Below are 14,142 nucleotides of genomic sequence, written 5' to 3' on the forward strand. Positions count from 1 at the left end.
ACACCAAATTTGTCGCCGATTTAATGACAAGATAGTATTGAAGAGCCCTAATCCGTTCGCCGACTTTAAATGATTTGTTTGTTTGTTCGAGTGCTGAATGTTATATTAATATTGAAGAAGCGTTTATTACTTGTTCAATAATAACATGGTTGGGAAATTTATCGTTTATATTAAATATGAAGAATCACAATTAAACCTCTACAAATTCCAAACATGTCTATGTACTGAAAATCAACAAAAAACAAATAATACCCGCACCAAATATGCTAAATTGATATGGGCACGAGTATGCGTATTTGAGACAAAATGATCATCCAACACGTGCAGACGTAAGCATAGGAAACATTAGACGGTGTAGAAGACACGTAAGCTTAAAAGAAAAAGAAAACCTAAACCATGGTTATCTCCGTATGTACGTCTTTGATACCCTCACTCAAACTCAAACTCAAACTCAAACTCAAACTCTAGGGTTTCTTCGTTCGTTTTAGGGTTTCTGTTGGTAAGTATAACAATAATAATAATATTACTCAAATCAATTCATCATCCTTTAGTTATTTCATGTTTCTTATTCCGATCATCATCGCTATTTGACTGGTATCAAATCTTACGCTTTTTCTTACAGTTATCTGTTTTTTTTTTAATTTTATCATCTGGTGTTTTTTAATTTTTTTTATGTAATTGATATAAAAGAAGAATTAATCATGAGTCATGTGTAGATACCAAAGATGAACTTTCATGTTAAAACCGGGTTTACGGGTCGAGTTTTAAATTTTTTGTTGCGGTGTTGTACAAGTCTTGTTGGGCAGTAGGGACTAGTGATTAATCGGATTGGAATTAATATGCAATTTTTTAAATATACATATCTGACTGGTTTTGATCAAATAGCTGCGCGGATTTATACAACATATGTGTCTTTCTTTTAATAATAATAATAATAATAATAATAATAATAATAATAATGTTTTGTAGTGTAGTTTGTGAACTTGACAGAATTAATCTTTTAATGGAAACAATTGTCGTACCCGCAGGTTTACGTAGCGGTGATACATGGATTCGATGGATCTTAAAGGGATTGCATGGGTCGGTCATATATACCAAAAGTTTGAAGCAATGTGTTTGGAGGTTGAAGAAGCTATGTCTCAGGTATAATATAACCCGTTTTTATTGTTCTTACTTTCAACTTATAAAATTCGACGCTTGTGTTGGTAAAAAGGGCGGATGGGGGTTATCACTCGGTTTTTAGTTTGCATTTGGAAATGATTCGTTTAGGTCGCATAACTCGGTTTTTAGTGCTTGGATAGTTGGATGTACAATTCCTTCTTTTGGTTATCTGAATGTTTTATCAGTTTTGGTTATTTATTTTCATACCTACTGTAACTTCATCACATTCGTAACATAATTTGGACATTTTTATCCTTTTGATTTCTTAATATTGGACATGTTTAGTCTATTTTGAAAGTTTTTAACCTAAGTTGGACGAAAGTTTGAAGCAATGTATATTGGAAGTCACATGACTCGGTTTTTGGTGTTTGGATATGCAATTTCTCCTTTTGGTTATCTGATGTTTAATTGGTCAAATTTTCAGTTTTGGTTAATCACTTTCATATACCAACTTACAAAACTAATCATTTAATATGGGAAAAATTTGGACATTTTATTCTTTTGATTCCTTAAATATGGATATTGTAACCTAATTTGGACATTTTTAACTCCAGGAAACAGCTAAATATATTGAAAATCAAGTGCAGACAGTCGGTGCAGGTATGAAAAGATTCTGCTCTGATGTCATGCAGGATTTGCTTCCACCATCCTCAAAGGATCTTTCTAGAGTTGCCGGTGCTGAGTTGTCACTTAACCCTTATCTTGAATTTGGAATTCACAAAAAACCGATATCAAGCATTAAGGAAGATGATGCTACTAAGATCAACCCTGTTCGTGTCAAGCGTATTTCCGAAAATAAATCAAACTCCAAGGATGATCTTTGGGAAGACTGGTCGGCTGCATCTTTTAATTGGGAAATAAGTGATAAAGATGAAGAAAATAATTCTGACCGGATGGTTACAAAAGCGTTAAATGAAAAACCGAGCATGACTGTGTTTTCTAAGTCGCGTGCGAAGATAGTGAAAAGATCTAGACGTGTGTCTTCTAGTAATATTGTAAGGGCTGAACGCATAGGTAATTCTTTATAAATACGTCTTTTATCATGTTTAAACATATAAATATTTTTCATGTTATCGGTTGTGGACTGCGCAGGTACATGTGAAAGTAGCGGTTCTAATACATCAACTGCTCAGTCTATTGGTGGAGTTGTGTCTCATACAGGTAACGTGTATAAACTCACTGTTTCCAATTAATGTGTTTTACATTGATTGAAAACCATAAAATCATATAGTTTACAATACCAAAAAAATACTCTATTCTGACTGCGATTTCGTTGTCACCAAAATTTATATTGGAATGTAGAAAAAAAGTTTAACACAACTGTGGAAACCATAAAGACGAATACTAGTATTAGTTCTGACAATACCACACGTACGGCCCGTTTTGATTATAGGTTGGAATCGTGTTGTTTTCATCACGGTACCGGCACTCGTATAGCTTACGCTACCAAAAAAATGTTCTGTTTCCAATACAAACTCCGTTTTCGCAAATTTTGCACCGGAATGCCAAGATAAAAGGTTAAAACAACTTCGTTTTCAACTTTTTTCAAAAGTTAACGAACACAAGTTATTAGAGGAAAATCAAATTGAATTATAAATAACTGAGTTAAGGGCGTACATTAGGGGTAAAAATAAGCTTAAATTGAAAAACTAAACACTATTCACACCGACTTATGAAATTGCTATCAGAGATCAGATTGTACCATGAATGCTTCTGGTAGTATAATTTTAATTTCTAATTTTGTTTAGTTTTCCTTTTTTATTGCAGATTTATGTGAAAATAATGCGCGTGCGTGCGTTTCTTCAGTAAGTTCACATGTTAGTGATAATACTAAGTGTGATCAATCTGTTGGTGATAAGGTTTTCAGGCCTCGTACAGGTAATGAAATTACGCAAATTCATTTTGTTTGAAGTTTCTTATTACTTAACTTTTTGTGATTTCCATGTATGGTCTATAACCGATTTAATCAGATTAGCGAACCAAATTTTGAATTTGGTTTTTGGTTTGGCTCTCAATCCCGAATTGTGAATTTGGTTTTAGACTTCACAAATCTTGCTTATTCAGATAACTGAACGAATTTCATTGGATAAACCGAATAATAATTGGTTTAATCGGATAATCGAACCGAATTGTGAATTTGGTTTTTGGTTCAGTTCCTATTCTTATTTGAATTGTGAATCCGGTTGTTGGTTTGGTTATCTGTTTCACAAATCTTGCTTATTCGGATAACCGTACAGAATTCTATCGAATAAACAGAATAATAAAAGGTTTAGTCAGAGAATTCAATCGAATAAAAGGTTTAATCGGATAACCGAACCGAATAAATTGGTTGAATTTGGTTCATCGCTTAGGCACATATCTGATTCAGATCAGTTGGTTTTCGGTTAGGAACTACTAGGAAATTCTATTATGGTGAATACGTACTGACGTACATACCTGTAGAATTATTTATTTGTAAAATGTTAAATTAATAAGTATCCTGGTTCTTTATTGCTAACGTCTTTGGCTCATTCATTTTGTTTAATTATATTTCTTTATGGCCCGTTACAAATTTATTTTTAATGTCATTTATACTATGTAGGAAGCTCAGCAGATTGCGATACAGATTTAGTTGAGGAAACTAAAAGTGATGCTAATGTGCAAATCATGGAACCTATCGGGCATGAATCTGATTCAGAATTTGAGGAAACCTATGTTTTAGTGGATGGAAGTGTTTTTGTATTGACAACCATAAGCAAGAAATAAGGCGGTCATACAAGGTATTTATTTTTTCCTTTACTTTATATTAATTTAATTTTTTCTGAGCATGTTTGAAGGCTAGAGGTGACAGTTTTGAACCGTTAATAAGTGGATTGTTAGGTTTGATTGCTTAGCGGGTCAAACGAGTAAAATACCAAATAGCTTAAAAGGAAACCTCCAGAATCATTTTATTCAAATAGTCAGATTATTAATGAAACAAAATGATTTTATCATATTAGACACTAATTATTTTTAAATTGATGAATAACTTTAACGAAAGCATTTGGCCTAGCTGCTGCGGTGAGGTTGTATGGTTCCGTTTTGGCGGTCTAACGAGTCGGTCATTTAAGTTTTTGTTATTTATGCATTATTTTTTTTTTCCATTTTGGAGTATACAGCTGTGTATTATATTCATGAACCATTTTTATCATTTTAAATTTTTTAATACAAACTAATGATTTTGCTAAAAATAAAAATTAACTTAGGCTGACCCAACGAATCTGGCTGGTTTTCATGTTCATAGTTAGTGGCTCGGTCCATACTTTTCGTGAAAATCTGACCGTGATCACGTTAGTGGCTCGGTCCATACCTTTGGTTTAATATTATCTATTATTATTGGATGCTTGAACCTTACATTTTCTTGATTTAATATTTAAATACATGTACTGCAGAAAAAGATTCAAAACGCTTTTTCTTTAAAAAAGAAATCCGCAAGGAAACAGGAGTATAAGCAACTTGCTACACAATATAACATTGTCGATGCAGAAACAAACATAAAATCTGACTTGGCGATTTCACCTGCATGCGCTCTCTCAAGTATGTTAGCAACTCAGGACTTGTTAGAGACGGAAGGGAGCTTCTGTAAATGCCATTATTGACAACTTGTAAATAAAGACCTATATATATATATATATATATATATATATATATATATGTTTGGTTTCGGCCCCGCTTTTCATCACAATCTAAAGTTATTTGTGTTTGAAGATGCCCGATGATCCCCTGATTTGTGGCAAGGGAGCTGTTAATAGTGTTGATTGTGGAGTGTTTCATTTGTGTTTATGCTCGTATTGGATGCTGCAATGACTATATTATATGTTAGTTCTAGTTATGGATTTGAATATTCTAGTGTTGATTTAAGTTGTTTCTTTTTCTCAAGTTTTCTAGTTGCGTTGCCATATAGGTTCGGGTTAAAATGACACATTTAGAAATGCATTGACATACTTGGTTCGGCTTGAAACTGCCTGGTTTGAACGGAAATAGGTTCTTGAATTTTATTTGTTTGAACATGCGGTATTCAATATTTGGACTAGGGGTGTTTTTAGAGTACCCTGGAGTGCCTTGGTTCTTCACCATTCCTGCTGTTATCTCATTTTTCCATGAACTGATTTGAACTTCCTAGAATCCATATTTCAAATACGTCAACCATTTATTTAATGAACTTTAATTAATGCGAAATTCATTAAAAGATAAGATTGAAGGGTTGGGTTCAAAAAAGAAGGAAAATTCATTTTTCTAAGAATGCTAGGAATAAGAATGCTAGAAAGGGGGGCAGTTTGGTCCACAGTAATTATAACCATAAATCTTAAAAAGCCCACTTAAATTTTTTACATTCATCCAACTCTACTTGGAAAAAAAGAAAACCCACCCAACCACCGCCATTCCGGCCACCGACATCCCTCCAGGCGCCTTCATCACAATTCTTGCCACCGGCCCATCGCCACAATTCTGCTGCTGCTTATCTGAAAGCTCCGGCCATTGTGCCGACTTCGTTACCGACTCACTGACCGAAAACACTTGCACATCGCACATTGATGATTATATCCTTATTTCGTGATTCAATATGGGGAGTTCATTCACGCCCAAATGTTTCATGATCTCCTCTCCCATTCCGACTCCCATTCCGATTAAGACGTTTTTTCCGGCAACGAATTAGGAGGAGACGAAGGTTCAATTTGTGTTTTTCAAACTAGTACTACTATGGGTCTAAATTCAGTATGAATAGATAAGTTGTTTGTATTGGTCGAGCTATGAATAAAACTTTGTGCATAAGCTTTGGATAAAGAGCTTTCAGACCACTCCTATTTTATTCCTTTTCAGTTGTGTTTTCTTTTTTTTTTTATCACAAGAAGGTTATTGACCCCCGCGTTGCCGGGGCGGTTGATTTAAATATACAACAATTGGTAAAGCCACTACGACTCCAACCTCACCAAGTGGAATCCGACTACAATAGACGATCATACTTAAACGTAAATTAAAATAAACATCTCCTAACTACATATTCGGAATTTAAGAAAACATAGTATTTTAAAATTTATAAGAGAAAATAATATATGCTAAAAATTAATTATGAAAATAAAAAGGATATTAAAATCAAACTTGAAAATGAATGGAATTAAACATGAATGTTTGCTATATAGAGGGGTTTAATTTGAAAAGAGAAAATTACGATTTGACTCCCTGAAAAATATCGGCGGGAGACCGTTGGACCACTGAAACTAATTTGCGCTTGTTGTGCCCTTATATTTCTCCGGCGCGCTTTTTCTACTCCTTCCGGCAGTTGACCGTCATTGACTGACGGATGCCAAGGGCATTTTGGTAATCATCTCTTAACAATAACAATAACAATAACAATACCATTATTATTATTATTATTATTATTATTATTATTATTATTATTATTATTATTATTATTATTACTTGCAAGTAAGAAGGAATCAAGTCTGGAACAGAGAGTTTGGTTTCACCTAAAGTAAACTGAATAAACTTTTGGTATGAATAATAACCAGAGGTTGCTTTCATTAAACATGTACACCTTAATTAAACATCTTCATCATCATCTTCATAACAAGTAATCGAAACCTTATTTCTTTCAAACCCTAGATTTTATCACTCAAACCCTCAAATCTCTCAAATCCCACCATCATTTGCTTCAATGATTCAACCACCGCACCCATAACTCATTCCGATCAAAATCCCTAACCTCCGGCACCACGCCGCCGCCACGTCAGTCGCCGTCGCCATGGATTCCGGTCATCTCGTTTTTCCGACACCGGTATTATTTAATAACGAAACAATGAAGAAATTAGATGTTATATGCATTTAATTGTTTCAGTTGGTGATTATGACAATTGATTAATGTCTTTAGATTTATTTATATACGTATATATGTCTTCAGATGGTGATTCCGGCACTGGTGTTTTCCGGCAGATGGATTCCAACATTTAATCGTTTTTCTAGCACCGGTATTGTGTTTCCCGGCACTGGTGTTTGAACTGGAAACATATTGGGTTGGCTCGGCTATCTTGGAGAGAGAGAGAGAGAGAGAGAGAGAGAGAGAGAGATTGAGAGATGAATGTTTCATTGAGGGATTGAGATGATGATGATGAATATCTGGAAATGCATAAAGAGATTAAGATGATGATGATAAAGATATGGAGATGATGATGATGAGGAGGAGGAAGCCTTTAATGAAGTGATGAATATATATTTCATATTGTATATGTATAATAACAAATATCTGATCAGTTCAAATGGTAGGTTTTGGTTGTTGTTAAACCAAAGGTCGGGGGTTCGAACCCCATCATCTACACGATTTTGAAAGATAATTTTTAGAATTAATTATAGACTTAGGGGTAAAATGGTCATTTCAACCTTTTATTTGTTAGTCAACGACGGTCAACTGACGGGAAGGAGCAGAAAAAGCGCGACGGAGAAATATAAGGGCACAACAAGCGCAAATTAGTTTTCAGTGGTCCAACGGTCTCCCGCCGATATTTTCTAGGGAGTCAAATCGTAATTTTCTCATTTGAAAATTAAAAGTTACTTAACTACCATTGGAAAAGTTTATACATGTGTAAAGAACTAATTGGTATATTTCATAAATAATGTTTATTATGAGATAACTAACATTTTATTCACCCCAAAGTTTAATGATAAAACACGAACACCGTGAATAAATAAAATAAAAAGCTATGGTAGAGCATAATGACAAAAAAAAAAAAAACTATACTAAAACACAACTTAGAGCATTCCTAGTTCATTCTCTATTTCCATATTTATATTACACTAAAAACATCATCTTTTCTCCCTAATTTTTAATTAAATAATATTTTTTTATACTTTGAGTTAAATGTCATTTTAGTACATGTGGTTTATTCAATTATGCAACTTTAGTACCAATTTGCATTTTTTGCAAATGGATACCTCACTTTTCTAAAACTTGCAGTTTTAGTATTTTTTTTAACTTCGTCTGTTTTACCCGTTAAGTCAGGGGTACTATGATAAATTCATTATTATTTTTTTATTTTTGTTTTTTCCGCTTCTCTCCGTCTTCTACTCCATCTTTCCATTTTTCTCTTTTAGAATTTTTTTCCTTAAATCCAAGCAAACCATAAATCCCCAAATTCAAACCCCAAAAATCCATTACACAACATAGATGTTATTTGTGATAAGGGTAGGGTTGGTGACAACAGGTCTGGTGGGCGGTGCTAGGGTTAGCGGCGGCAAGACAGGGTGGTTTCTGGGTTGTCGTTGTGATTGTGTAGGTTCTACAAGTGAGGGATGGGATGTGGTGGTATTTGTTGGCTGCGAGGCGGTGGTGGCTGATTCTATGATGGTTATATGAGGTGGGATGGTGATAGATGGTGGTGGTTCCAGCAGTTGTTTTTTAAATGGGGTCATTGTGGATTTAAATGGAGATGTTGTGGTATCTCATCGGAAATGGTGACCGGAGCAAGAAAGAGAGAGGTGGTGGTGAAAATGTAGAGATAGATAGAGTGGTGAGAGAAAGAGGGAGATATGTAGATAAAGAGAGAGAGAGAGAGTGGTGAGAGAAGGGGAAAGATGAGGTAGAAGACGGGTAGAAAAGAGGAAAAAAAGGAAAAAAAAACAATAATGAATTTACCATAGTACCTCTTACTTAACGGGTATAATAGACGAAGTTAAAAAAAGTACTAAAATTGCAAGTTTTAGAAAAGTGAGGTATCCATTTGCAAAAACTTCAAAATCGGTACCAAAGTTGCGTAATTGAACAAAACACATGTACTAAAATGACACTTAACTCTTATACTTTTATCATTACTTTCTCTCTCTCATTCACTCACAACCATTTTAAAAAACATTAAAAAATTATAGAGGTGAACAATGTGTTTCTTCAAATTTAACCATGACAGTAACATATTCCCTCTCCTTATCTCACAACCACTTTTAACCATCTCTAAAAAATGGAAACCCCCTCACATAATTTGAAGAAGGCAATGCTCTTAAAATACATGTTAAAACATAACGGAAAAAACACAACCGTAAAAGACAGGAACAAAAAAAAAACACAATGAACTATAGAAAAACACAGTAAAAAACATTATTTTTAAATAGAGGCTTCTCATGCATTTGACCCAAATTCACGGGTATGGATCTTACCAAACCCAAATATTTCTTAAACGGGTTATAACATCTCATTAAATTAAAAATTATTCTCACCAAATATTTGATGTGAAATCCTATAAAATAGGATATACTAAAAATTATTATATGATTTTTTTAATAAAAAGATATTATTTATAATTAAAAAACAATTTTATAGTAAAAAAATAAGCGGGTCTTGGATCTCGTCAAACCCAGATAACTTTTAAACCGGGTTATAATATCTCATTTATTTGTGAAACAATTTATCATCAAACCATAAGTATATTATTAACTTCCATACAATAAAAAAAATAAAAATTCAAAAAGTAAATAAATATTTGAAACAAATAATATAAAACAACCCCCGTAATACAGGAGATAAAAACTAGTAATAAATAAATAGAGAGAAATTTCATGCAGACAAGAAACATTTATAACAATTAACGAATATATTGTGATTGATAATGAATTGACGTTATATATTTTAATAAGATGTCTATGTTAAAGCCGCCCTTAGGCCATGTGGTATACTCTAACCCATTTCAACTCCACATAATCACAACATCACTTATTTTTCTCTCTTTCACTTTATCTCACCAAATGAAATGGTTTAATCCTTTTAACTTCATCTCACTTATATTCATTGTTAATTTAATATATTGTTATTTGCATTTTAACCCGTTAAAATCATAATCCACAACCCCCCCCCCCCCTCTCCCCCTTTTCAACAAATTTAACACAAGTAAAAAGTGGTTTAATCCATATTTAAAGTGTCATGTCATTTTAACCCATAATAGGATTAGAGTATACCCCATAGCTTTAAAGATAATGTCTAACGTGGATTTTAATCAACTACACGGTTGGACAATAAGGGCCTGAAAGTAGGGTGGAGACTCATTTCATGTATAGTTTAATCTTTAAGCCACCATCTTGTCATGAATGGACTTAATTATGATATCAAAGATTAAACTATAGTGTCAAATTTACTAAATTGCACATATTTAATAAATGTTTTAATAATAATAATATACACTTTTTAGTATGAAGAAACTACGAATCATGATAATCATATAAAAATGTATCGCCATTATGACTAAAGATATACAATTTCAAAATCCTTCATTTTCTTTCTTTTGCGGAATGCTATGTAATTGTCTTAAAATATAGTTCTCCTAAAATATATGATAGTCAGTTCACTATAGAATGTCTTATATATATTACATAGAAAAAAAAGTTACTCATCCTAAAAAAATTTTTATATAGAAAAGTTAATTATTAAGAGTTTTTTTAAGTTGTTAAATAATTTAAGAGTTATGTAATATAACTCATTATGTGTGTATGTATGTGTATAAACGAAATTTTTAAAAACTCACTGGTTGCTCAATATATATTCTCTCAAGCAATCATATTGCTTTATTTGAAATGAAGGTTTCTTATGTATTTGACCCGAATTTATTGGTATGAGTCTTATCAAACCCAGATACTCTTAAATGAGTTATAACATCACATTAAATTGAAATTAATCTCACCAAATATTTGATACGAAAATCTATAAAAATAGGGATATACTAAAAATTAATATATGTTTTTTTAAATATATTATTTATAACTAGAAAACAATTTTATAGTAAAAAATTAAGCGAGTCATGGGTCTCACCAACTCATATAACTTTTAAACGGGGTTATAACATCTCATTTATTTGTGAAACACTTTCACAATCAAATCCTAAATATATTATTAACTTTTTTACAATATATAATATTAAAATCCAAAAAAATATATAAATATTCGAAACGAATAATGTAAAACAACCTCCTAATACGGAGGATAAAAGCTAGTATGTGTGTGGGTGTTCCAACATTTTATCGTCTTCAGCCTAATTTTTTTTAACAATTATCGGAAACGTCCATGTAGGTTACAGTGTTACACACACCGATTGGAAAAAAAATATTTTTTCTTCAAAATTTGTTTGAAGTTAATGCACGTGAAGTTGACGTTAGCAAGTAAGATGGTCAAACAAGTTTTGGCGGTCACCAAACATACGACATGTAACACAACCAACTCACCCAAAAGACAAAATGGCCTTACATCAACACTTAATGGTACCTGTATTAATTGGCCGATGCTATTTTGGCATATTCTGTGAAATGTTTGCTGTCTTATTCGGGTTATATTTTCTTCTACTTATTATCTTTTTGTACCAAGCGATTAGTATTCTTATTTCTTAATTTCCCGAATTTGTTCCCTACAGGTAATCGCTATTCAAGTGTATACTACCAATGAGAATTCAAAAGACTTTTGATTTTTAATATCGGGTTAGTCATTAAATATATACTAATTTATTCATAATATAATACCATCATTGTTATTATATTCCTATCAAATAATAAACTGAAAAAATGCTAACGAGCCAATTTCAGCAATAGACGAGGCATCCTTTAAATAGTTAGCAAGGCAGGGGCATAGCAAATCACGGACATAGTAGAGATTCCAAAGTGAACGTTAGAGTTTCCATAGAAGGATACGCTGAGTTGCAAAAGAAAAGCTTTGATGAATGGAAACTCAAATACATGTGAAAGAATCTGACTTTGATGAATGGGTGACATTGAGGATATCTTCCGAGACCGTCCGACTCCGAGAAGTCAAAAATTATTTTAGACCAAAGACGAAATTCTTTTTGGGCCTTAAGTAAAAGAAATCATTATGTTGGGTTTAAACAATTTAATTCTAAATAAGCTTACTTGATTATGATTTGAGTTGTGTAAAAAACTTTTGTATAAAAATAAGCTTAAAAATGTCTCAAGTAAGACTAGAACCCACAACCTTTTGGTTTGATGTCATACCCCTTTGCCACTAGAACAAACTAGTGGTCATGTAATTGTGTTGAAACATTGATTACAAATATTCTTTTTCATAAAAATACATATAATTTAAAATTTTTTTTTTTCGGGCCTAGCGGGGTGTTGGGCCTGTGACCGTCGACTACCCCGCCATACCCCATAGCCGCCCCTGCTTCTGAGTTGCTAATGTGGTGTTGTTGCTGACTAAAATGTTGTGACTTTGTTAGCTAAGTCATCCCAATCGGTGATTTGCCCCTCTGGCACCACCATGCTCATGCCGCGTCCACTATTGTCAACGTGAACACATGGCATCACAGCGGCATCATCCATCCTGAGACCATACCCGCAACAATGTAGGTTTGTAAGTGGTCGTTTGGATAGGACAAACCATCATACTTACCCACTGTCGGCGGGATTTTGGCTTTAATGGAAGTCATGCTTTCACGATTCTTCTAATGAACTTTGACTTTCCTGCCGAAGCAGCCGGCCTATAAGGCTTGGAAAAGTTGACGTTGGCATCAGGATAGTAGGTCACCCCTCGCCGCAATGACCTTAAGTTAATTAAATTTTGTTATTCGGCGTCCCCTGGGTGTCTGCCCCCTCCTGGCTCTCTTCATAGTCGGGGCCATCCTTTTGTGAAGAGATTGTATGGCGCGAGTGCTGCACCTTGTGTTGTTCGCCCGGTTGGCTTCTAGCGCAACCACCTTGTTGAGTTTTAACGGAGTGGAACTCCCCGGCTTGTCGTCTACGAGGAGCCGATTCCTACTTGTCTTCTTCGTCCGCTTTGTTACTGCTTTGACTCCGCCAAACAGATTTCTGGGCGTAACCACAAACGAAAACTTTACCTGTATCTTTGCCATAACATTTGGTGGTAGCGGGGTTTGTAACTGCTGGCGTGGGCGGAACCTGGTGCTAGCGGTTGAAGTTGGCGGAGGATTGGACTCGTTAATGATGTTCTCCGTGTTCGTTGTAACAATATCTAGCACAGGGTTCCCCCTTTGCTGGGCGGCTGACGCTTGACCAACCATGTTGGTAGGTGTTATTCCACTCATTTTGGCCGAGAAAATGAAAGGAGTTTTGAAAAATGCTAGTATTAACAAAATGCACGGATGATGCCAATAAAGAAAATTTATCTAGTTTTAGCTAAATCACCTCTAGGCCTAATGGCTTAGTCCCGGGGTTAAGATCAAGTATCTTTCACGAGAAGTTGGGTGTAACATGGCAAGAAAAAGTAGAGCTACCTACAAAATAGAACACTGTGAGCTCGTTACAAGAAGGAGGGGGGGGGGTTGGGTCTTCTGGTAACCACCTTACGTCGTGAGAATCAATATGATCAGATATATGTAAATATAAAAAGTTTCGTGGAACACTTGAGAGTATTATTGCGTGAGAGTTCATATCCTTTTACCGTTGGAGGTAATGGAGTATTTATAGCCGGATGAGAGGAGAAAGAAGGTATGGCGGCCTGCTGTGTTAGGAAATCCTCCAATTTAAAGGCTTGCACGTGCTAGGAGAAAGTTGGTAAATAAAGCTGCTGGCTGAAGGTGACGCATGTACTATGTAGTACTTTGCTAATGCGCGTCGTCATCTTATTTGTTGGAGGTGCCTTTCATGAGATCTTTCATGTTTGTTCCATACCTGGAAAGATCTTTAGTGTCAACCCCTAGTCTGAGGGAATGTTCGGTTTCAAGCAAGTCTTCCGCAGCTTTTGCAGGAGTTGTCTTTGGCGGGTGCCAGGGGCCACAAACAACGTGGGGCCACCCGAGGGAGCTTACATAGTTTGCTAGGTAGGTGCACAACCTTACCTCTTTAGAATCCCTATGCCCAACTCTAGTCAAATATGCAAATATAAAAGAACATTTAACTAGTACATGTAATAAGGATTATAAACTCAAATCTAATATGCAAATATAAAAGAACATTTAACAAGTGCATATAATAAGGATTATAAACTGGGATAAGAAATGATATTTTCTTTATCATATCCGTTACTAA

At 34.3% G+C, this 14,142-nt stretch overlaps 1 protein-coding gene across 1 annotated transcript; it reads left to right on the top strand.

The window, feature by feature from the left end:
- The first annotated feature begins 443 nt into the window (after positions 1-443).
- LOC143608518 (uncharacterized) lies at positions 444-3,920 on the top strand. Its single transcript, XM_077083532.1, has 6 exons — positions 444-499; positions 1,029-1,143; positions 1,716-2,175; positions 2,254-2,322; positions 2,929-3,039; positions 3,743-3,920. The coding sequence occupies exons 2-6, from the start codon at positions 1,048-1,050 to the stop codon at positions 3,904-3,906; spliced, it is 900 nt and encodes a 299-aa protein (XP_076939647.1). The 5' UTR covers positions 444-499; positions 1,029-1,047; the 3' UTR covers positions 3,907-3,920.
- The last annotated feature ends 10,222 nt before the right edge of the window (positions 3,921-14,142 follow it).

This window comes from Bidens hawaiensis, unplaced genomic scaffold (assembly GCF_021521415.1).
Source record: "Bidens hawaiensis isolate Kalapana, Puna unplaced genomic scaffold, B.hawaiensis_p1.1 tig00419389_1, whole genome shotgun sequence".
Classification (NCBI taxonomy): Eukaryota; Viridiplantae; Streptophyta; class Magnoliopsida; order Asterales; family Asteraceae; genus Bidens; species Bidens hawaiensis.